Genomic DNA, 23,627 nt, shown 5'->3' with positions numbered 1-23,627 from the left:
ATTACGCTATGACACCGGAAATGCGAGACAGAAACGATGTGGTTAGCGGACCAATCACAGCCTTGTGGGCTTGCGTTGCTTTGACGGATAGTCAGAAATTTGGGCTGACGCACGCAAGCACGCAAAATGGCCGATTTGACCACGCAAGGTCGGCCATGCGTGTCTTGCGTGCTTGCGTCTCTGCGTAAAACCCGAGTATAAATCAGCCTTAATTGCATCCCCGTTTAAAGCCTGATTTGATGGGCAAGGCAAACCTTGCGTAGTCCCATCCCATCTTGCGTGCGTCACCCAAAATTTCTGACTATCCGTTAAAGTAACGCGAGCCGTTCACAGCCCGCAAAAGGATGTGGTTAGCAGACCGATCACAGCCTTCCGGGCTGCGTATGGCTCGCGTAGCTTTGACAATCATTTGTGGTGACGCACGCAAAATGGCCGATTAGGGAAAAGTGCAAACTGAAAATGTATTTTTGATCTTTCATGTCATAGACTGAAAAATGTAATAATGAAAAAACACCTCCTGACTGTATATGTAACAGCAAACAATGAATTAATATTGTGAAGAGTATGAAGTTTCACTGAGAATCAACTCATCAGTTTTGATCATTAAGTCATGTCCAAGTGCTTATTGTGAACAAATACTCTTTTGCACACTTAAACTGTTGGATTTTGTTTCAATGAATGAATGTGAACAACAAACTAACTGCTCAGAAATCTGAATATATTTGTTGGAAGAAGATCATTCAAATTTAAAGATTGAACCAAAGTGAATAAAAAGAAAATAGTAAAATATGTCAACTTTGATGTCAACAGAAAATAAGAACTAACAAGAGGATTCTTTTTCCACCCTCATAATACCCTACATTATTGTTATTGGTAACACTGAAGTGGTTTTGAGGACTTTGTATGTTTGTCTATCTGTCTGTGGACATATTTGTCATTGTGACTGTGTCACAAACGTGCAGTCATGAAACGTTACAGGTGTGTTGTTGAGATCATTAGAAGAGTGGTGTGATCTGAACAATGGCAACTGGAGGGGAGCGGCCACTTTACACCCTGGGCCTGATTTTGTTTTGGTGTGGTGACATCTCAAAATGGGCTGTAGTTTTTAATGTGAACTGAATCTACATCTATATAAATAACAGTTTGCACCCATTATATCTGTTTCAAAACATATATTATTAGATGACAAAGCTGGCTAGAATATTGACATTCACATTCATTTTATCCACAAAGTGATGTTGTAAGGGGAGACAATGTGGGAATTTCTGTGCAAAGTAATGAGGCATGCGACTATTTACAGCAAGCTTTGCTAAGTCAAAGACACATTTAAGCAGACAAAGTAAGCAAGTATCCACAACAGGCTTGTCATAGATATATCAATCTGTGTAAGCCAGAAAGTGTCAATAATTTGCAGTACATTGTTTGTCCAGAGCATTGAACTCTCAAATATTGATAACAGTATCAGCCCCAAAATGTTGGTGTATGCTTTACATGTAATGACATGTCAAACGCATGATGTGAAAAAGTCTCGTATGGAACTGATTAGCTACGCCTAATTTAATTTTAGTTTACAACGAACCGAAGTAGCCCCTTAATTACCTATTTCACAACAAAACTGGTCAATATTTTTTTCTCTGTGACAAAAAAATGAAAAGCAAAATAAATCAAGTTAAGTTAAGAGTTTTGAGGTTGCAGTTAGTGTGCCGTTCACTGTCATGCAAGTATCTGACAGAGAGGCGAGAGGTTTGTAAACATTGCACATCCTGGATTATACCAAGGCCTGAGGGGAAGTGCACTGTGACGTCATCAGCTCAAATTTAAAGCTGCATGAAGAGAAACTGGTTTAGTTTTGCTCCAGGCGAGAAGACAGAATATATTTTGACTGAATTAACTTTTTGACGACGGTTTAAAGACAAACATCACATGTATTTGCAATAGCTCGCCCCGCCACACCCCTTCTCTCCATCAGGAAGTGAACCTTCCGTCCGCGTTCGGCTCTGAATCAGCTGAGTTGGACGATCCCTCCCCGCTGTGGTTGTCGCCCCATGGTACTCTGTGGATGTTTAGTGACACACTCATCTCGATCACAAACAACGGGGTTAACCACCTCTTTTCTCTGAGCTACGTCAGCTTGAATGATGCACGATGATGCCCGGGCTGTCGCTTCCTTGACTCGGGCTGCTCTTAAGCGAGGGCGCCTCGGTGCGTCTTGGGCTTGTTTCGCAATTGGTGAGTCACTGATGCACCTGATAGCTAATGTTAGCTAATTCTGTTTATGGCGGTGCCCTAACGGTATGTATTATTATTATATTATTTTTTCTGACACCCTAAAAAGGAAAATATTGTGTTTAAATATGGATTTAACGTGACGTTGTTTTATTATAGATTGTGTGTGTGTGTGTGTGTGTGTGTGTGTGTGTGTGTATGTGTGTGTATGTGTGTGTATGTGTGTGTGTGTGTGTGTGTATATGTGTTTCCCATAGTTTCAATTTGAGTATTGACGAAAATGTGCATAAGCTAGTTGCACAAAACATAACTGACTCGCTAACTCGACTGACTCGTGTCCAAGTCTTGGAAGCGGTGATGATAAGATGCAGTTACATAATATACTCAACTCTACTGATGCTACAGTTCACTCACAGGCCAGAAGCTACAGCAGCCAACTATTATTTGGCCACAGTCTATGTGTGGTCTTCTCTTCATCTGCCATCTCGGCGCAAACAGCGTCACATTTAAGTCTGTGGTAGCGCAGGTGTGAGTCAGGTGACGCAGTCTCCTGCGGGGCTTGTTGGCGGGTGGGTCCACCCTCAATGCACACACTTGCTGCTGCCCAACAGCACAGCTTGTAGCAATGCATGATTTTATGCACTTGCTGTTTTGCCCCACCCACAATGGGGAAGTGAGAATGTGCATTTAGTTCTGCTTGGCACACTAACACACGTCATAACATACAGCTGCCACCTGTGATAAGGCTGGATTGTGAGGATCCTCATTTGCTTGAAGGTTGCAAACACATAAAATGTCTCTTTGCAGGAAGAGTTATGGTCCATCTAAACAGGGCTCGTGTCGATAAACACAATCTAATCCGGGGGTAGTAAGACAGAATGTGTTATTTATCCAGTGCTAATGTTATATCATGGCTGTCAATGTAGAATAAATCATTGGAAAGGTAAATCCACTAGTGTCCAGGCTGGGGCCAGGATGTTACTGCACATCCTGAGCAATGCATTGGGGATACAACGTTTTTGATGTCATTAGTTGTTTTATGTCAGAGATACCTAACCACTTAGCATGTACATATTAACGATTTGATTATTTCCAGACACGTTAAAAAAAAAGCAACTGCAAGATTATTTCTTGAATGTAAAATATGTAGCAACAAGCGGTAATTGATGCATCTATAGAATCTACTGAAAAGAGCATGGTAAAAAAAAAAGAAGAATATTATTACCAAATCTAATTTTCACCTTTTTAAATATAACAGTTTGCTTTATCTGCCATATTACCTGAAAGCCAAGGTCGTACGAAAATGCATCCCTATTAAGGTAGAAAACCTTATCTGTATTATTGAACAGGTTGAGTTTAGTTGAGTTTAATACGAATATCAACATTTTTAAGAATTATTTTGGAAAAATTATCACTCCCTCTAATATCACAAATCATATCTCAAATCAAAGGAGTCCACAAACCCCAAAAGACTGGCTAATGAAGAATACAAGTGATACATATTTCAACACCTTTTCATGTGATGTTTATTATAGTATTATTAAAGGGATTTGTAGTGTAATTTATTTTTTTTCTGATCTCAACTCTTTGTTGTTTGCAGTTATCACTACTAAATCAGTTTCAGCTGAGCTCAGTGATGCGTTGTTGACAATCAGTCATCAGAACAATATCCTTTTCTAACTCGATTGGTTTGACTATAGTATGAGAGTGTTATTAGTACATAAAAGTATTTTGAGAATTACTGACGAGGTGGAGGCCTACCTGCTGACAAAGTTTAAGGCTGATAAGAACTGAAACTACCTTGAGTCTCCACCTCTCTTCATCGCTTAGACATTTAATTTTCACTCTCTCTTTTCTCTACAAGAAATGTGTCACTTTTTATTTTCATTGTTGACTAATGGCAACATTCATTGTTTTACATGTATTTATTACTTATTTTATTTAGTAAAATGTAAAAAAATGGGTACTTCCAAGTTAACAGAGACTTAAGTTATGTCTTCAGATTGCACATTATTTTTTATTTAATAACGCACTGTTTTCATTTTTTGAGATGGCATTTTAAACTTAAACCAACAAATGTTGGTTCATTGTATTTTTATAAATGACTCAGAAGATTAATCAATCGTTTACTTTTCATTGATTAACATTAATTTTCTAACAAGAGGATGGTAGTTTTACCACTAATACAGAGTTGCTCTGCATGTGTTGTTGATAAAGCTCCTCTCAGCTCAGGCACGGAGTCCAGATGTCTATGCTCCTCTAATCCTGCCTCACTCTCCAACCCATCTCTTCATAGCTTAATTCAAATCCACTACATGCACACACACACACACACACACGCACACACGTCTTTGCCATGTGATAGAAAGTGAGAAAGCTACTCTTTCTATGCATTTATTTTTGTTGGACACTGTTGTTTTAGTTTTTCACCTATGTTGCCTAAAATAACATTATTTTCAAATTTCTACTGAAATACATTTATAACGATGCTTTAGTTAATATCGATATAAGATAGGATCAAAAAATACATTTAAAGGGAAAATGGCTGCTCATTGCTACAGAGCTTCTGAGGTCTCGAACTTTCTAGAAGAAGTGAACATGTGCAGGAAGATGTGCTCCGCTGTCGCACAGCTCTATAATGCTGTTTAGCCTCTTTTGTCCGTTTGCTTTGGTTTTATTGCCTTCAGCTTTACTGTTTGGTTCGGTTTCACCGCACTAATCAACTTTGTCTGCTACAGCGGGCAGTTGTTTTAACTGGAAAAACTGTACGCTAGCTCGCCATCAACCAAACAGCAGACAAAGTTACCATATGCTAGTGGACATAGTGGAGCTGCTAAAGTGCCAGACTGGAGTTGGTGAAGATCAATATAGACTATGCCCAGTTCATAACTTGTTTTTCTCTGGAAGTGCATGCATGACCACACAGTTTGTGTTAGCAGGACTCCTCCCTACTCAGCCTGAGAGACAGGTCGGTCAGATAAACACTGACCAGTCATGAACGAGGACGTTTGTCTCTATAGCCTACAAGACTTTATTTATTAAAAAAAATAATAATAATAATTGGCTAATTCTATTGGCCTCAGAGGGACATCCAAGAGGTAGCAGACAACTGATAACATTGCAAAGCTAATTGTTCTTGATCTTGTGATAAGTATTTTCTCTCTCTCTCTCTCTCTCTCTCTCTCTCTCTCTCTCTCTCTCTCTCTCTCTCCTCTCCTCTCCTCTCCTCTCCTCTCCTCTCCTCTCAAACACTCTTGTTTGTGTCCCCTCTCATCCAGAAGTATTGTGCTGAACATGCTGGGATCAGACTGATGTATCATGGATACTGAGGAGTTGGAACTGCAGAGTGACTATCGCTATCGGAGCTATGCAGCGGTCATCGAGAAGGCGCTGCGAAACTTTGAGTCTTCGAGTGAGTGGGCAGATCTGATCTCCTCCTTGGGCAAGCTCAATAAGGTACGTTATGTTGCACAAAGTGGACTTGATGCCTTAAAAGTACTGAAACTGCTAATATCTTCATCTGGATCTCTCATTTCATGTTACAAAAGCTCCAAGTATAAAACTAAGTGTGTCAATGTATCTGAATTCAGTTTACACATCAGCAACTTTTTTTTTGGGATAGCCATAACCGTTTTGTTCGGTGGCCAACTATTTCTCATTCTTTTAGGCCCTGCAGAGTAACCTTCGCTACTCCCTCTTGCCCAAGAGGCTGATCATAGGGAAGCGTCTCGCCCAGTGCCTGCATCCAGCTCTGCCCAGCGGAGTACATCTCAAGGCTTTGGAGACCTACGAGGTCATTTTTAAAATCATTGGAACAAAATGGCTGGCCAAGGATCTCTTTATTTACAGGTGAAGAAACTGGCATGAATCTATTATTGCTTTTAAAGGCAGAGCTAGCCTGATTATGTGTGCAGCTTTTTATATTCTAACTTTTTTTTTGGGGGGGGGGCGGTGGGGTTTCAGCTCAGGATTGTTCCCACTGTTGGGCCATGCCGCCATGGCAGTAAAGCCTATCCTGCTGGCACTGTACGAGCGTTACTACCTCCCACTGCAGAGGGCTCTGCTGCCCAGTCTTCAGGCCTTCATAACAGGACTGCTGCCAGGTCTGGAAGAGGGATTGGAGGTTTACGACAGGTACATAACACATACTTATCTCAAATTGTTCCTTTATTCTCATTCATACATTTAAAGTATACGTCTGACAATAATCATATTTTTCTTATTGTCAACAAATCCCATAAAAGGAGCGACATCTATTCTTAGGTGATCCTTCTTACAAACATATATTCTCTATAGCCAACTATATTCTCTATAGCCCATGTTCCTTCATGATGATGAACATGGGCACTGTAGTTTATTTTGAGTCAATCCCACATAGACAATCCTGCTGTCGTAGATAATTAATTACAGCATGTTTATTCATCTGCAGCTGAAAATAGTCACCAAAAATATTTTTTTACTCCTTTTTAATCAAAGAACCCGAAGATTGGGGGCTGAGCACCACAGATAAGGTTGGGAAGTGGGAAAGTATTCATTTTCACAAGTTTTCTCATGGGATTTGTTGACAGCCTTTTTTATGACAATATGGCAAACGAGCAGTCCTATATCCTTCCAACGGGAGCTGCTTGGTGTGCCCTGAAGCACTGCTATACTTAAACAGCAGAGGAATTTTATCAGAATTGATTGGTATGACATCCCTAACCAAAGTCAGCCTGCCACTCAGAAATATAGATTTATTAGTGGATGTATTATATGGTTGGAACACATGTCAATGGGTTGTCTCACTTAGTTCTCTCTCTGTCTCTGTCTCTGTCTCTGTCTCTCTCTCTCTCTCTCTCTCTCTCTCTCTCTCTCTCTCTCTCTCTCTCTCTCTCTCTCTCTCTCTTTCTCCCTCCCTCTCTTTCCAGGACGGATGCCTTGCTGCTCAAGTTGTCGCTGCTGGTGGGTCAACAGGTGTTCTACGGTGCGCTGTGGGGCAGTATGGTGGTTACCCCCATGGTGCGATTGCCCGCCTCCGTCTTCATAGTCACACATTTTGACTGCAAAGCTTCTCTGCGTCAGCAAATACACATGCTGGGCTACGACCACCGACAGGTGGTGAGTGTCTTGCGTGTCTGCGATGTTTTTGTAATTTGTACATGTTTCAGTCTTGTTTCAATTTAGTTCTACAATCTGCTCAATCACCATGTTTTGTCATCTGTATGAGCTTCTCGGCTTCTGTGTGTTTTCAGATGAAGTCAGTGTGTCTTTCTCTGCAAGACTCGAATGTCCTGGTGCAGAGGAACATGCTTGAAATCCTGCTCTACTTTTTCCCCTTTGCTGCGTGCTTGGTATTGACACATATAAACACACTTACTTCCTGTTTTCTGGACAACATCTTTGGTTCCGTGTGATCAAAGTAAAATGCAAACATCATTAGATTCAGGTTATTGAGGGAGGCGAAAGGAAGTACTCTGTAATTACAATTCTGGACTGTCTTGACATGTCTGTTCTTTCTTGTTGTTCCTCGACCAAATGTTGGTTTAGGACCCAGCTGAGGCCAGTATTGCCATGACTGGTAAAGACATGATAACAATGGTATCTGCAGCCGTACTCACACTCCTCCGCAGAGACATGTCCCTCAACAGACGCCTCTACGCCTGGCTTCTAGGTGCCTTTCATTGAAGTACATTCCATTAATGAATTACCCAATTTCCCGGTTAATTCAGGACTGTTTGTCTCTGTGTTTTCAGGGATCGACAAAAAAGGAGGAATGGTGGCACCACACCCCACCCTCTCAGCCACCACAGAGGAACATACGTCTTTTTACTTCAGCACATACTCAAGAGATTTCCTTGTGCAGGTAACTCACTTATCTGTAGGCACACACCAAAACCTTGAAATACATAAATGTGTATATTTTTAGTAAAACCGGATTAAATAAGGTTTAATAAGCATGCTCATTTTCTTGCTGAGCAATAGATTCTCATGATTTTAAATTTTGTTTGTAATCATAAAGCTACAGTCAGTAGCAGGTTAGCTTAGCTTAGCTAAACAGGAAACAGGGAGAAACAGTGTTCTTAGCTATGTCCAAAGAAAACTAAATCCATCTATAGGTGCCTCCTAAGTTAATCAGTTTAGACTTTTTTTTATTGTTTGTTTAACCCATAAAAAAAATAAGTAGTGGTAAAATGGTTGTGGTGTTATGGGGGTTTATGTCGGCACTATTTCCTGGCCGGGAGCAGTGACTTGTTGTGTTGTCACACTGAGGTTCCAGGAAACCAGAGGAATACTCCAGGAAGTGACTGGGTCCCATTACTTTTTATCTATTGCCCTGCAAAGAAATTGAATAAACATATATTTCCCAAAAATTCAAAATAAACTAATCTAACACAATGTAAACACTAGCAGAAGCATAATTCATAACCTCTTGGTCCGTTGTGTCTGTTTGGTTAGTGCACCAGTGTATCTTTTTCACTTGTTGATCTTATTCTCTTTTGTTTTTTTTCTGTGACTTCAGGCTCTTATTAACATCCTAAAACAGCAGGACGTGGAGAGCAACCGAGAGAGTGTGATTGGGTACCTCAGGCCCTTTCGCATCATCATCAGTCTGCTGGATAAACCAGAGATAGGTCGGCAGCACACAAACACATCGAAATGCTGAATTACTTCATCTGGTGCTCTCAGTTAATGCCTTGGCTTTTAGCATGGTACATTGTGATAATGAAAACGTGTCTGCACAGGTCCAGTGGTCTTGAGCAGTGTGTTGTTGGAGGTGGTCCGAGCCTTCTACAGCTACTGTCGAGAGATGCTGGGGGTGGAAAACATCACCAGCTCAGCTCTCTCCGGCAACCAGCTGGCCAGGTAAAGAGCAATAGATGATGGAAAAGCTGCAAGGATCTGAATTGTTGAATACACATTTAACTGAACGTTAGAAAAAATTGCAACCGACATATATGAGACAAACAAATATGTTTTTCTTTTGTTTCCTGAAACAGTTCAATAAAAGAGAATAAAAATGCAGCGGAGATCATAAAGACGGTCAATATGCTGGTGACCTCCATGAACAAAGAATACCTGTGGGAATACTTGACCCGACGCTTCTGCACTTCTCTCAGGTACCACAAGAACGACCGTGACATGGAATCCCTATTTATAGTGGGGAGTTATGCATCTTAAAAATGTTAACCATCAAGGGTTTACTACCCAGCACATTGTGCCGACTCAAAGACATGCAAGATTATAGTTGGCATTAGCAACAGTAAACAATATAACTTCAATAATGTGAAAGAAAGACAATTTCTGAATTGAATAAATAGTGTCTGTGCAAAATAAGCATTGCCAAGAACATAGTCAACAACTGTGTGATTTTTCTATTTTCAACCTCAAACACCAACCAACAATGATCACTGTTTTTAGTTCTCCTTCTTTACTCAATAGTGACAAAGATGACCCACCAACACCTCCTCGACAGGAGCGCAATCAGCCTGCTCCGTCTGTCACAGAGATGTCCAATCTCATAATTTTCCTTCTTGATGTTCTCCCTCTGGTAAACAGCTTACACACACTTGCACATCTTTAGTTCCCCACTGTGAAACTAAATGGATGCAGTGAATTATGCTAATAAAAAAATAATAAATAAACTGAATAATATTTGGGTTTGATATTTTTGCAAATAGTAGTATCTAATACTACTCCAAAAGTAAACAAATTGAAAAGCAAATTGTTATTAGTTTGACAAAATAGAGAAAATGAGAAGCATTTGCTTAGTTAATCCTTTTTGCTACTCAGTTACAGTGAAGTCTAAACAAATATTATTTTTCACTTAGCCTTAGTTGACCAAAGTCTGACTCATACATACACATATGTAGACACTAACTGTGTTTTACTGGTTTGTTTGTTTTCCCACAGGAGCTTCATGCTGACATCCAGTTCCAGTTCCTCCCTGAGATGTTGGGCACCATGCTGGGGACCCTGCACAGCCATATGGACTTTGTATGCTTGGAAGATGTCACACAGAGTCTGCGTGCATGCTTCAAGGTCCTGAGCAAGATCCAGATGCCTGTTGCTTATATAGACATTGAGACTGGGGCACAGACAGAGGACATCGATTCACAGTCCCTGGAGGAGGAAAGCAAAAAGACTCGGGTTAGGCATTTTAATGTCTGGGCCAATGTAGTTTATTTTTAATTTATGTTTTTGATGTTTGACTGTGATCTTATCAATTATACCCTATCTAGGATACAGAGAAGGATGGAGACAAAGACGTCATTGTTGGTGATAATGGCCATCGAGATGAAGAGCTGAACAGAGATGAAGGAGATGACGCAGAGTTTTCAGATGGTATTTACCCAACACTCAGGTCTGAAGACAGTGGATTGGGCATCAGCGCCTCACCTTCAGAGCAGCATCTCCCACCAGGGATGGGGATGAGGGAGGAGGAGAATGGAATTTCCAAAGAAGGTGAAGGAGTTTGGAGGAAGGGAGGCAGTGTAGACACCATGACCCAGTGTCTGCAGGACATCTTGGCCTTTATAACGACACGGTAAACTAATGAGCATAACCGTCATTAACCTCTTTTATATAATGTGATTTTTAAATATTTTCACTTCTACCATGTTGTAGATACCTGCTGGTGCAGGTGGAGGATGTTGGAGGACCGGAGGAAAAACCTCAGCCTGACCTAACGGTTGCTCCTGTGGATGAGAAGGCATTCTTGCCAGGCATAGGGGGACGTGAAATTAAAGACAAACTTACTGAACTGTTCACACCACACAGGCTTAAATACCACCCTGTATCTGACGTCCAGCTCCCAGCAGCCCCCACTGAGAGGAAAAAGGAGCGTAGGCATTTTGGGTGTCTGGACTGGGCGGCTGGCTACATGCCTCGTGGCAGGGCAGAGATCTCTGAGGCCTGTCGTCAGGCCTTCACCGCCACTTGTCACCTGCTGCTGGAGTGTACCACCTTCCCCGTCTACTTAAGTGAAGAGGAAACTCTCGTTCTCCACACTGACATGTTTGGCCGAACAGGTAAGCACATAGTAGTAATAAGTCAGCTAGATAAATAACATTTGTCTGTTACATAATTTTTACGTATTGGCTTTCCACAGATTGGGATGTCCACAGCCTGCCATTGTGGTTGAGGTCCTTGATGACACTGTGCTGCCTGTCCAGGGACTACAACATCCAGCACACCGCAGTGTCCGCCTTGTTGGAACTCATCAACCACTCCCAGTCCTTAGCACTGGTCATCCAGGACAAGCACCGACGCTACAAAGGGTCTGATTCTAACCCTCTGAGCGGGCAGCTGCAGATGGTCACTGTGCCACCCATCTCCCCTGCTCTGCTTCATGCCATAGAGGACGGCACTGATTTCTATCAGGTTAGGTCATGAAAGGGAAAATGTAGGTGTAACTTTAGAGCTCTAGTGCAAAAACAGTGTTCATTTTTTTCTTCTTCTTTTTGCTGTTACTCAGAGGGTGTCCCAGGTACTGTGGAACCAGCTGGACACAGAGCGGAGAGAGCAGCACATTTCCTGTGTGGAACTCTTTTACAGGCTTCATTGTTTGGCTCCATCAGCATCCATCTGCGAAGACATCATCTGCCAGGCACTATTGCACAAAGACAAGGTGTGTAAAATGCACACACGCTGAACACATTTTAATGTTCTCCCAGCATGTGTCAGTTTATCTAACACATAAACAGAGCAGCTAGGAAGTGTGACAAGCCAAATGTTTGTCTTGTGTTTATCGGCCCCAGGCTGTTAGGCTGGAAGCACTACACCGCTTCACAGTTTTGTGGCACCTAACCCGGGAGATCCAGACCAACAGGACCATGTCTCTCAACCACTCCTTTGATCGGTTAGTACATAGTTGAAGAGTGGTGACAAATGGAGGATAGTGTCTATATTAATAGTATAACACTGTGTGTCTGTAATTTTATGAATACTGTATATTCTGTCTCAGTACTCATCTTTATATAGCTTACAACATCAACAAATGCGTCAGCGCTCCTCTGATAGTAGATGAACCTGCTACACAAAGTGAGAACTAGTATGACAACGATCAGCTTCCTGCAAAGGTCCAACAGTGTGTGGTGTGATGGTGCAATTGCACTTGTGTCACAACAAATATGCAGCAATAGCAAACTGCACAAATGCCTGCTTTTAAATATGTAGAATCTAAATTAAATGTGAAAAGCATAATGATTAACATGTAAAAAAAAAAAAAGAAGCAGTTAGGAGTCCAATCTTACACATTGCATCCTTCTTTGTATTATTCCTAATTAGACTGATGAAAACATGAGTTTCTCTTTGTATTGTGATCCTGTATTTACCAAATCTGCCTATTAAAATGTGTCTCTCTCAGGTCTCTGTGTGTGGTGGTGGACAGTCTAAGCTGTACAGATGGCTCAATAAGTGCAGCAGCTCAGTGCTGGCTGGTCAGGGCTCTTTCCCTCAATGATGTGATTCGGGTCCTGGAGCCTATTCTGTTGTTGTTGCTTCACCCCTCCACTCAGCGTTGCTCCATTCAGAGCATCAAGCAAAATCTCACTGCCGGTAAGTACTTTTTGTCAGCGTAACTTGAATATGCTGTCTAAATTAAAATTCCAATAAGATGAACTTCTTTGGTTTGGCTATATATATGTGTTTTGTTTTGTTTCTTAAAGGTAACCTGAAGGTTCTAAGCAGCAGAAACCGAAGCTCCACCAGAACATCTGGGACATCTGCGGATTCCATGTCAACAGAGGTTACCACCTTAAATCTCATGAACATCGTGGACCGGGAATCTCTGTGGGCAGAGTTAGACGGTGGCCCAGAGTTGGCCAAACCACCCGACAACTTAGTGGTGTCCAGGAGTGTGAGTGAAGAGCAGGAGGAAGAGCAGGAAGAGGAAGAGGAGGAAGAGGAGGAGGAGGCAGAGAGTGAACACACAGAATCAGCTGACACAAGTGGTGCCCAGGCATCCACTGAGAACTCCAGCTCAGGCTCTGTCCCCTACCGCTGCATTGAGGAAGGAAGTGTTGTCAACGGCCTGCGGAGGGCAGACTCCGAACACACTCAGGCATCTGATTCACTGTCGAGTGAGGATGAGGAGGATTTAGAGCTGGAGGCCATGGCCAGGTCTCGCCTGTTAAAACAGGAACGTGAGAAGAGAGAGGCCATCGACTCTCTGTTCCGCCATGTGCTTCTGTATCCTGTGGCAGGCGGCTGGCGCCATCTGCTCCAAGGCTTGGCACTGCTCGACAGCCTGCTACGAAGCAGTGCTGAGTGCCCTCTGGTGAATGCCCTCGCCTACACTTCTCTAGACACAAGCTCTGCTGCACATTTAAACCTGGTCTCGAACCTCTTACAGCGCCACCAACAGGCACAGGATGGTCAGGGCTTCTACGGCTGCCTGCTCTCCCCTTCTTCCTCCCCCTCAGTGCTCCCGTCCTTGCTCATTGAACTGCTGGTGTCCCTGTGCCTGCGATTCCTGCGCTCTCATTACCCTTCCTATCTGAGCCTGGGTCCTCTTGACCTGCAGGGGAACAGGGAGGTTCAGGTGAAGAGTGTGGCGGTGCTGACCCGAATTGTGAACCAGCTTGGCTGCATGGCACTTGGCCAAGAGGGCAAAGGGGCCAGTGTGGAGTCCATCCGCAGACTCCTCTCAGGATGTAAAGTGCAGCAATATGCTTTACTGACACTTTCCGCATCCATGTATGTCAGCCAAAGGGTATCGGACAAGGGACCATCCAAGGGTTTGGAGCTGCTGGATGAGCAGGGAGGCCTGTCAGAGGAGAGTCTAGTGAATCTTGGAGCAGGAGGTGGCCAGGAGCAGTATCCCTTGCAAATGGAATTATTGAGGCTCCTCCAGGCTCTCATAGTCCTGGAGTCCCATTTGTGGCCTGGAGGTGCAGCATCTGGCCAGCCCGGGGAGCCTCGTGAATCCCCAACTGCCACCACCCCGCTTGCTCGTGAATGGCACACTGCAGTTCTCTTTCAGCAGTCGATCAAGGCAGCTCAGTATGTCCAAAGCCACCCCATCACGGCCCAAGGAATGTTTGTTTCTGCCGCTGCCAGGGCTCTGCAGCCGCAATACGGCTATGCCATGCACCCCCACTGGGTGTCACTGTTGTGCTCCTCTCTGCCATACTTGGGTCGCTCATTAGGCATCATTGTGGCTCCACTCATCGGTCAGATCTGCAGGAACTTGGACGAGCTGGTCAAGCTGTATGAGCATGATGGAGGAAAGACAAATCAGAGGTAGGCGAAACACCGCCAAAACACAGACTTTCGCTGACATAAAAAATATTATTAATGTTTAGGGTGCCAGCACGGTCTCTTCCCTGACATTTTAGGTTGGTTAACCAATACTCACTTGAAAAGCATCATATAAAATGGGACAAAGACACACTGCTTAGTTCACCAATAGTTTTTCTTCAGCAGTGTTAACAGTCATGTGTGCCAGTGTGTCTTATTGATTAAATCTAATTTGATATAAGATATATATTTACAGTGAGGACACTATTGTGCTTTTTTGATATATGTTTCTGTCCTCTGATCAGCCTGACTGGTAGGAGGGAAAACATTGCTCCTGACTACCCTCTGACTCTGCTCGAAGGCCTGACCACCATTACACACTATTGTCTCCTGGACAACAACAAGGTGGGAAATGACGCAAAGACAGATATTTACCTCTTTCCATCTATGAGAATGTTAAAACCCATCTTGCTCTTTCTTTCTCACCATTAGTCCCTGGTTGCCTGTGATCCTGTGGATGTCCGTAATGCACGCAACGCCGTGATTGAGGCACTGCCGCACATGCTCAGTAGCATGGCAATGTTATGGGGCGTGGTCATGAGGGAAGAGTTTCAGAAGCGGGCATCAGACACTGCCCAGAGCAGCAGACACACTTCTACCTCTGTCTACTTTAAAAGCACCAAGGTGTGGAGTGCATACGTGCATATTTTCTTTTGTTTGTTTTATGCCGACACAAATGTATGGAATAACAGATCTGTGTCATTTATAGTGTTTGTGTTGGTTAATTCCTGCACTTACACATCTTCTACTTTTTAGCCATGTGCAAGCAATATAATGGAAAATGTCATCCTTTCACGGTCTTGGCATGTTTAGATCCTAAGGCAGCGAATACTGGAGTTCCTGGTCCCTCTAACTGGGCCGTATGGGATTCAGCTCATGGCTTCACTGGGAGCTGTGTGGAGCAGCAGACGGAGTAAAAGGAGACATAAAAACAAAGTAAGAACTGCAGAAAGTTTCTGGAAACTTAGGAAGGACAGTCACACCTAGCTCACTGAAAAGCTTTCTTTAGAACAGATTGCATTCATCACACTCCTGTCTTCTTTAGGTTTTACCTGTGGCCAGTGAGTCTCGTCTAAGCATTGTGGCTCTGGTGAAATCATTGCACACCTTGCAAACGGATGCAGTCCTACAATTGGTCAAAGAGGTGGTGAAAAAGCCACATCAGATCAAAGGAGAGACGGTACACAAACTCACATACTTGCACAGCTACTAAAAATGTGTATTCTGGAGGTTTCTGAGGTAGATTTTCCCTAAAATGTACTTTATTTTTTTCTCCATCAGAAGTCAACCCTAGTAGATATCCCCATGTTACAGTTTAGCTACACCTATACCCAGAGGTAAGTAGGAAATAGAATGCGAGTCTCCATTCATTTGTTAATAATATTGTATTAGAATATTTTATACTGTTTCTTTGTGTAGCATTTCAGCTCATACTCTGCAGGAAAACGTGGCTCCACTCCTCAGTTTGTTGCGGGAGTCTGTTCAGCTCAACCTGGCCTCGCCTGGACACTTCTTGTTGCTGGGGTCAGTTTTCAACGCATTTAGTTCTTATTCAAGGTTAATTACTTCGTTGTCCTTATATAATGCAGAGTTGACCAACAAAATGAAATGAAACAGTCCCTTTATGTTCCACAAAACAAAACAAAAGTTCATTTTTCTATTGTATTACAGAATACTCTCGCATCTAATACTCATCAACTGTTTCTTATCTTGCAGAATACTCAATGACTTTGTCAATAGGCTCCCTAACCTGGACAATAAAAAGGACACAAGGGATTTGCAGGTTTGATGCATGTTGTATTGTTCTGGCTGTGATTGAGATATTGTGCCAGTGAGATACTATGGTGATGATTGATTGATGGTGACATTATCGTGCAGGAGGTAACTCAGCGGATCCTTGAGGCGGTGGGTGGAATCGCAGGTTCATCTCTGGAGCAGACCAGCTGGCTCAGTCGCAGCCTTGAGGTCAAAGTTCAGCCCCAGGTGTGCCCTGAAGCAGACGAACTTGATGACGCAGAGTTGGATGGTGATAATTATGGTAACATTTTATACTTTTTGACAAATATGTGCAAGCGTGACCATTGACCTCATCTCCAATTCCCATCCACTGGTTGAGAACATGTGGTCAGTAGAAAGGATGAGTTCAAAGAAAGGATGGTTAATAAATTTAAACAAAGATTTTCTACTGTGCTCTAAGTAAAAATGTATTTCCCAAGTGCGTCCTTTTTAAAAACACCAAAGTAACACAATGACACAAACACGCATAACAGTCGAGGCAGCAGTAGACAAGCGACCCCAGTGGTCTGTGGCGTGAAATTATGTGTTTTTGTCAAAGGAGTCAGATGTCTTTGAAGAGAGCATAAATAACATCTTCAATTCCCTGTCGGAAAGGACTGCCTGACATCAAGGTAGAGGTGTGTAAATATTGTAAATATAGGACACTGATATCTTTATTTTTAGGTGGCTAATATACAGTATGTTATGTTGTTGCCCCAATTCAGAGCAGTATATTGCATCTTTAGCCTCAGGGCTTGCAGACTTCCATCTCCTGTACGTAATACATTAATTATGAATAGGTGCGTCATACTCAATCTATGTGGTTTGAATGGCAAGAGGTTCTTTTAAAAAGGCTCAAATTTGTATTCTATGCTGAAGCATTTCCATCCTAATTGTCAGCTGATTGTATATGCATATGTTACTCACTCCCAGAAGTATTACAATCTTGTTACAAACAGTCACAAGTAAACTCTGTTTTCTCTTATCAGAGTCAGTGGCTCAAGCCAGCACCATGGTTTCCTCTTCGGCTCCTTCCGTTTACAGCGTCCAAGCTCTTGTACTCTTGGCTGAGGTACAATTTTTGTTTTGTTTGTTATTTAGGTTTAATTTATGGTGACAGAATAAATGGGTGACTCTTTCTGTGTTTGTATTGTTTAACACACTATCATACTGTATAGGTATTGGCACCACTTCTGGACATGGTGTACCGAAGTGACGAGAAGGAGAAAGCAGTTCCTCTCATTTCTCGACTCATGTACTATGTTTTCCCATACCTGAAAAATCACAGGTAACTGGTGTGCAGGGCTATCTTAAATGCCAACAGCTTTGGTCTGTTTGGTCTCAGCAGACCTCCTTTTACTGGTGCTTTCTTTTCGCTAGTGCCTACAACATGCCCAGTTTTGAAGCGGGTTCTCAGCTGCTGAGCAGTCTGAGTGGGTATGCCTATACCAAAAGGGCCTGGAGGAAAGAGGTCTTTGAGCTCTTCATGGACCCCCTCTTCTTCACTATGGATGTCTCTTGTTCTCCCAGGTTAGTATGTGTATTTCTTAGAAACGCAGACATACACACAGACACAAACAGGACTCATAATAACTTAAAGAATTCATGTTTATGAATTGAATGATCAGGCAAACATCTATTTTTATGTAACATTTTTAATTGTACTTCCTTGGCCTTTTTTGAAAATAGAGTACTTATAAGGTAAAAGCCAAGCCCTTTCAAAGTTTATGTTCTCAATTTAAGAACTTAAAAAAATGTTTCTCCAGATAGTTTTATTCTTTCTTAGAAAAGTTTGGCAAATAGGTGAAAAAAGAAGTCCAAACATTCAGGACATGGCGCTTACCAGGTGGACAGTAGAGTAGAAGAAAGTAGTCGTAGTAGGTTTGTGCTTCATTTGCCAAACAAATCCAGTAGTTGTCACTGCTCAGATTCCAATGTAGTATTGTGAATATTTACTACATGTCTTTTAATGCATGTTATTACTCTTCAGTCAATGAGTCGACTAGTAAGTTGTTTTTGTCTTTGTAACTCAGATTTATTTTGTTATTTGGTTGTTTTTGAAGGCTTTTTGTCAAAGGAACTTACAAACACATCTTTGGTAAACACAAGATAATGTGTTATCAGTGTTTTGCTTTTTTACTACAATTATTTTCCTACTTCAATCTCATCTTTGTTGCTCTGCATAAAGTCTGTTAGAGCGAGGATGTTGGAGCAGGGAAACCTCTCTTAGTAAACCTACAATATGTTGAATAATCTTGCTGCATATTCAAGTATTTTGTCTTTTTGGTGTATTTAATATTATGACACAAAGGAATTGGAGATCGTTAATGTCTAATGTCCTTTTCTTGACTGCTTTGTTTTCTACAGTTGGAAATCCATTATTGACCATCTTCTGACTCATGAGAAGACAATGTTTAAAGACCTGATGAGTGAGTCTAGCTTCCAGGAAATGTTTGTAGTGCTGTAACGATGCAATTAATCTAAAAATGAGACCTTGACACAGAAGGTATTTTTTACTTTTAACATCTACTCTAGGTTATACAATGTCAGGGAACGGATACATAGCAATCTGGGAACCCATCGGTTATTGTTATGACAATGGATTGCCAGTGGATATCGGGGCCAAGACAACCTTTTCTGTGCAATGCTCATTGTTTACTGTCCGAGTAAAACTGGAGTTGAGAGATGACGAGTATGATTAGACTGCTACAACTTGCTAGTTTAAATACGAGTTTTAACCAACCCAAAAAAAACTAACTCATCAGACAATTGCTGATGTTTTGAGATTTCGGCCATGCCTTCTGTCGCTTTTGTTCTCCACATTCACTGTTTACCTACATACAACAAAAGCCTACTCAAATGGGATCGATCAATACTACAGATACAACAAAGAGAAACTGCTTCCAATACCAAAATATTGCCTACAAATATCCAGCATCTGTTTAAAAATGTCCCTTCTGGAAGTAGTGTGTGGAATTAAAATGAAAGATACATTGAGCATGTTGATTATATGTTGATTATTTTCAGTTGCAAACCTGTATTTATTTGTCCTGTAGGCATGCAGAGTGGCTCCTTGAAACTGTTTACTAACATGGACCAGAAACCCATGCTGCTGAAGCGCCAGGCATTCGCCTTGTTCAGTGGAGAGGTCGACCAGTATCATCTGTATCTGCCCCTCATTCAAGGTGCAGTGCTGTTCCTAGATATTTATGTTGATTTTATGTCAATCTGTTTAATATAGTGATAGATACACACTTTCAAATGGACTGTTCTGAAGTGACGAGAAAAAGTTCCTCCCCCTCTTTTCAGAGCGTCTTACTGAAGCTTTGCGTATGAACCCGAGTCCTAGTGTTTCGGCCCAGATGTTCCTGATGTTTCGTGTTCTCCTGTTGCGGATTTCATCTCAGCACCTCACATCTCTTTGGCCAATCATGGTCACAGAACTGGTACGATCTTCTAAGAGACTGGCGTTCTACATTGCTCCAATACTATGCAACTATCTATTTTGTTTGTTTACAGAAACTTGTTTTTCAACATGTTTTTTCAGATTCGCGTATTTGCTTGTCTCGAGAAGGCTTTGCAGATAGATAAGGACGTTTCAAAGTGAGATGATTATTTAAGTCACAAAATTCCTATTTTATTGACACTTTGTTGACGCGCTCAATCAAAATACTTTTTCTTGTGTACAACCTAGACTGGCTAAAGTGGTGCGGGGAGCCCAGGACAAAAATGGACCCGTGAACTTCTCTCAGGCAGAGTTGGACATGTACCTGTCAGCCTGCAAGTTTCTGGACACCTCCATGGCTTTTCCTCCAGAGAAGATGCCACTCTTTCAGATGTAAGAGCTCAGGACAAAATGACTTAAATCCATGCTAGTATATGTCTTTGTAAAAGTTGTGGTGTTGTTTGTTATTTTGTACTATTTTTATACTATTTTCTGTCTTATTGTTTCTGTGTACCTCTCTGTTTAATGGACAGGTATCGTTGGGCATTTGTCCCTGAGGTGGATGTAAACCGCTACAGTGGCCCAGAGACTGCGCTGATAGAAGGCGAACAAGAATGCACTCCCCATGTTGTCAGAGTCCTAGAAAGGTTACAGCAGCGATATGGGGTAAGATAATACCTGCGCTAAACAATACATTTATAATGTTTATTTAGTTCTTCTTATTTGAGAGGCTCCTGTCATAAATGGTTCTTTTGATGAGATTTATTTTTTAAGTTAATGTGATTTGTCTTCGCAACATGCTGTCCATTAACTCTTGCCACTAGTATTTATGAAATGACAACTTGACAATGAGCCCAGTGCATTCTGGGCAGCGGTGTCAAAAGTATTCACATTCATTACTTGAGTAGAAGTATAGATACTAGGATTTAGAAATACTTTTGTAAAAGTAGAAGTATCAACTCAAGCTTTTTACTTAAGTAAAAGTATAAAAGTACTCGGTTTCAAGACTACAAAAAAAGTAATGTAAGGGGAATTTTTTTTCTCCATTCAGGACAAATTCTTAAGCTGCATCTCAGGGGCCTATAGTGCACTACCCCACCTCCCCCTAAAACAATAATTTTTCTAAAGGCCATAATGACTATAATGTTGTATTAAAATGGTATATTGAAAAATGTGGGATGCACTAGGCTACCTGTTTCAGCTGCATATATGCCCATTGAAAATTATCACATTTTATTACAATGCAATACATTAAAGTACCATATGTGTACTACTGAGCATTAACATGCATTTCATGGAGCGGAAGACATGATAATAACTAGTTGCCTATAAGTATAGTAATATGTATGTTGAAAAAAGTCCACACAAGCCATATCTCACGGCAAAAAAAGTCATAGGTGCGTTGGTTCCTTTTTAAACTCCCGGCTAAGGAGCGCATCTGTAAACCTATCCGCTGCATAGACATCCTATTTACCCAAACAGACACCGCCGGCAGAGAGGAGCAGAGAGACGGAGGTATCGGGGCTCTCAAGTCTCACGCATTGAACGTGACTGTCCCTCCCGGCACAACAGCTATTCGGCGGCGCGTATTTCTCGTCGCGTGTTCTCCGAGACGGACATATTTGCAATCGGCTTCTCTGCTGTTCTTGCTTGAGAGTGACGTGATTGTAACGGTTGATTTGTGTCATGTTCAGGTGCATAGCGTAAAAAACCAATAGGGTGTCGGAATGGTATATACTTCTCATCCAACCACAATCAAATTCACTCTATCCGGATGGTGCGATTTATCTGGCTAGCCGGAATAAAAAACAAACCAAAATGAAATAGTAACGAGGCTATTTTTAAAAAGTAGGGAGTAGAAAGTACAGATATTTGCGTGAAAATGTAAGGAGTAGAAGTAAAAAGTAGTCTGAAAAATAAATACTCCAGTAAAGTATAGATACTCAAAATTCCTACTTAAGTAGAGTAACGAAGTATTTGTACTTCGTTACTTGACACCTCTGATTCTGGGTGTTGTCGGTTTTCTACCTTTTGAGCGAGACGTAATACCACAGCCCGCCGCTTTTTTAAGTCCTCGATTTCTGGGCTTCAACCCTGGTGTGTTATCGTTGAAATTGTCTTATCTTAGTTCATATTCCAGTGTCTGTGATAGTTTATCACAGACACTGGAATATGAACTAAGATGAGACAATATTAACAGAGTTTCTGTTAATATTGTCTTGCAAACAACATACAGTCCAAAAGTTGCATTCATTCAAGTTGTGTTATGTGAATGACTTCATCTCAATCTGATTATGATTTTCCAGACACTGAATGGGCTGAGTGAGGAATCTTCCACAGATCATTTGGACTTCCCCCTCCTCACTCAAAGCTCCCTGTCCTCCATCACCCAGCTGTGGCCTTTCCTTCGCACCCTTTGCTGTTCCTTCCAGGGCCCTACTCCCTACAGCCACCCCATGCCCCACCTCCCAGTAGCAGACTACCCAGCAGCCAGTGCAGTCACAGTCCTGAAGAGGCTGGAGTCCATCACTGAAGAAGAGTTCCTGGACTCCATGGAGGGCTAGAACTCAAGTAGAAAGCTTTCATGAAATAAGTCCTCTTCTCAAGCTCTTTGACTTGCAGCCATACAATTGGAATACTTCAAATTGGCACAGCCGGTGTGTGAACTATAAGGGGAAAAAGGAAATGTTTTGGAATTTATGTTTTTAATGTTTTAACATGTCTGATCTCCACATAAATATTTGTACCTTTTGAGGTGCTCTCACACTGAATCTGTATTGAATAAGCCAAGGGACTTTTGTTGTTGTTATTTTAGTGGGGTTTTTGGTTATCTGAAGAAAAAAACACACATGGGAGACATGTTAATTAAAAACTACTGTGGAATGCTGGTTTTTCTCTCAAGTACGAGTATGATTTGGGTTTCAAAATATTTACACATTTAGATTATTTTTTTCATATGGTTTTAGTTATAATATTTGATAATTGGGCACCATGCACCTTATAATTATACACATTCCCATAAATATTTTAAAGTTTGACACCAAATAGCAGATTCACTGTGAAGAACCTCATTAAATATTGTTGATGTGATCTTTTTCCTAACCTCTAGTGAACCACATCTTCTGGTGCGTGCATAATGTCTGTCTGACTGAGAATGTAAAATGGACTGTGGATATGGCTGCTGTTATTTCTCTTTAAGTGGTAGAGGATACATCATTATGGGACCTCGCAACCCTTTCGCTATAATGTATTTTAAGAGTTGTTGGAGTAAGTTACTGGATGTGATTTGTGTACACCTTGAAAACCCTTTGAAATAGTATTTGGTGTGCTCTGCTAAAATACATGCTTGCCATTTCTGGTGTTCAAGGGAAATCAGTTTTTACAACTGTCTCTTATCTTTTTTTCCACAATGCTGAATGCTTAAGTAATTTATTTTGGATGTTAAAAGAACCATGTCATGTTTTGAATTAACAGAATAAAGACTCAATAACTCATTAACTCATGTGCACTTTATTATTTGTATTGACTTTATTATTGGACACGAGAGAAACATTTTTGGTAAATTTCTCTGTATGTTTGGAACATGTCGAGTAATTGACAATAAAGCTGACTTTTATTGAATTAAATATTGAGCTTAAAACTTTGTTTTCGCTTCAGTTCCTTGTTTCTCTGCATTTGTGCAGGAGAAAAATTATTGATGACTGAACAACTGTGACACAAATTGTTGTTTCTCTCCCTGAATGTTTATGCCCACATGCTGAAGTGTCCGCAGGCAAGACACTGAAGACGAAACCCTCCTGCCATTTACCAACAAGTAAAGCGTTTCGTTTCTTGCACATCATTTACACAATATTCAATACTTACTATGATGAGATAAAAGCTGTCATCAGGTGATTCTTTC

General features: G+C 41.5%; 1 protein-coding gene across 3 annotated transcripts; it reads left to right on the top strand.

The window, feature by feature from the left end:
- The first annotated feature begins 2,023 nt into the window (after positions 1–2,023).
- Positions 2,024–23,329, top strand: dop1b (DOP1 leucine zipper like protein B). Of its 3 annotated transcripts, none has more exons than XM_068572155.1 (38): positions 2,024–2,229; positions 5,508–5,682; positions 5,894–6,075; positions 6,190–6,360; positions 7,134–7,323; positions 7,458–7,556; positions 7,753–7,876; positions 7,959–8,068; positions 8,726–8,837; positions 8,949–9,069; positions 9,204–9,323; positions 9,625–9,754; positions 10,117–10,353; positions 10,446–10,750; positions 10,831–11,234; positions 11,315–11,586; positions 11,681–11,833; positions 11,964–12,064; positions 12,572–12,762; positions 12,873–14,448; positions 14,751–14,850; positions 14,938–15,129; positions 15,319–15,441; positions 15,551–15,685; positions 15,787–15,842; positions 15,925–16,029; positions 16,222–16,288; positions 16,384–16,543; positions 17,271–17,353; positions 17,460–17,569; positions 17,662–17,811; positions 18,649–18,710; positions 19,338–19,466; positions 19,591–19,727; positions 19,829–19,884; positions 19,976–20,119; positions 20,260–20,392; positions 22,033–23,329. In XM_068572155.1, exons 2-38 carry the CDS (start codon positions 5,545–5,547, stop codon positions 22,288–22,290), a joined length of 6,936 nt encoding a protein of 2,311 aa, XP_068428256.1. In that variant the 5' UTR covers positions 2,024–2,229; positions 5,508–5,544; the 3' UTR covers positions 22,291–23,329. The 3 variants fall into 3 exon arrangements, with proteins under 3 accessions (XP_068428256.1, XP_068428257.1, XP_068428255.1); XM_068572156.1 differs by having other exon boundaries at positions 5,505–5,682; positions 9,646–9,754; XM_068572154.1 differs by having other exon boundaries at positions 5,505–5,682.
- Positions 23,330–23,627: the final 298 nt, after the last annotated feature.

Source organism: Clinocottus analis, unplaced genomic scaffold, assembly GCF_023055335.1.
Source record: "Clinocottus analis isolate CAN_PGR_092001 unplaced genomic scaffold, fCliAna1.0.p SCAF_12, whole genome shotgun sequence".
Taxonomy (NCBI): Eukaryota; Metazoa; Chordata; class Actinopteri; order Perciformes; family Cottidae; genus Clinocottus; species Clinocottus analis.
Note: the sequence above shows the minus strand (reverse complement) of the source record. Positions and strands in the feature narration are given on the sequence as shown.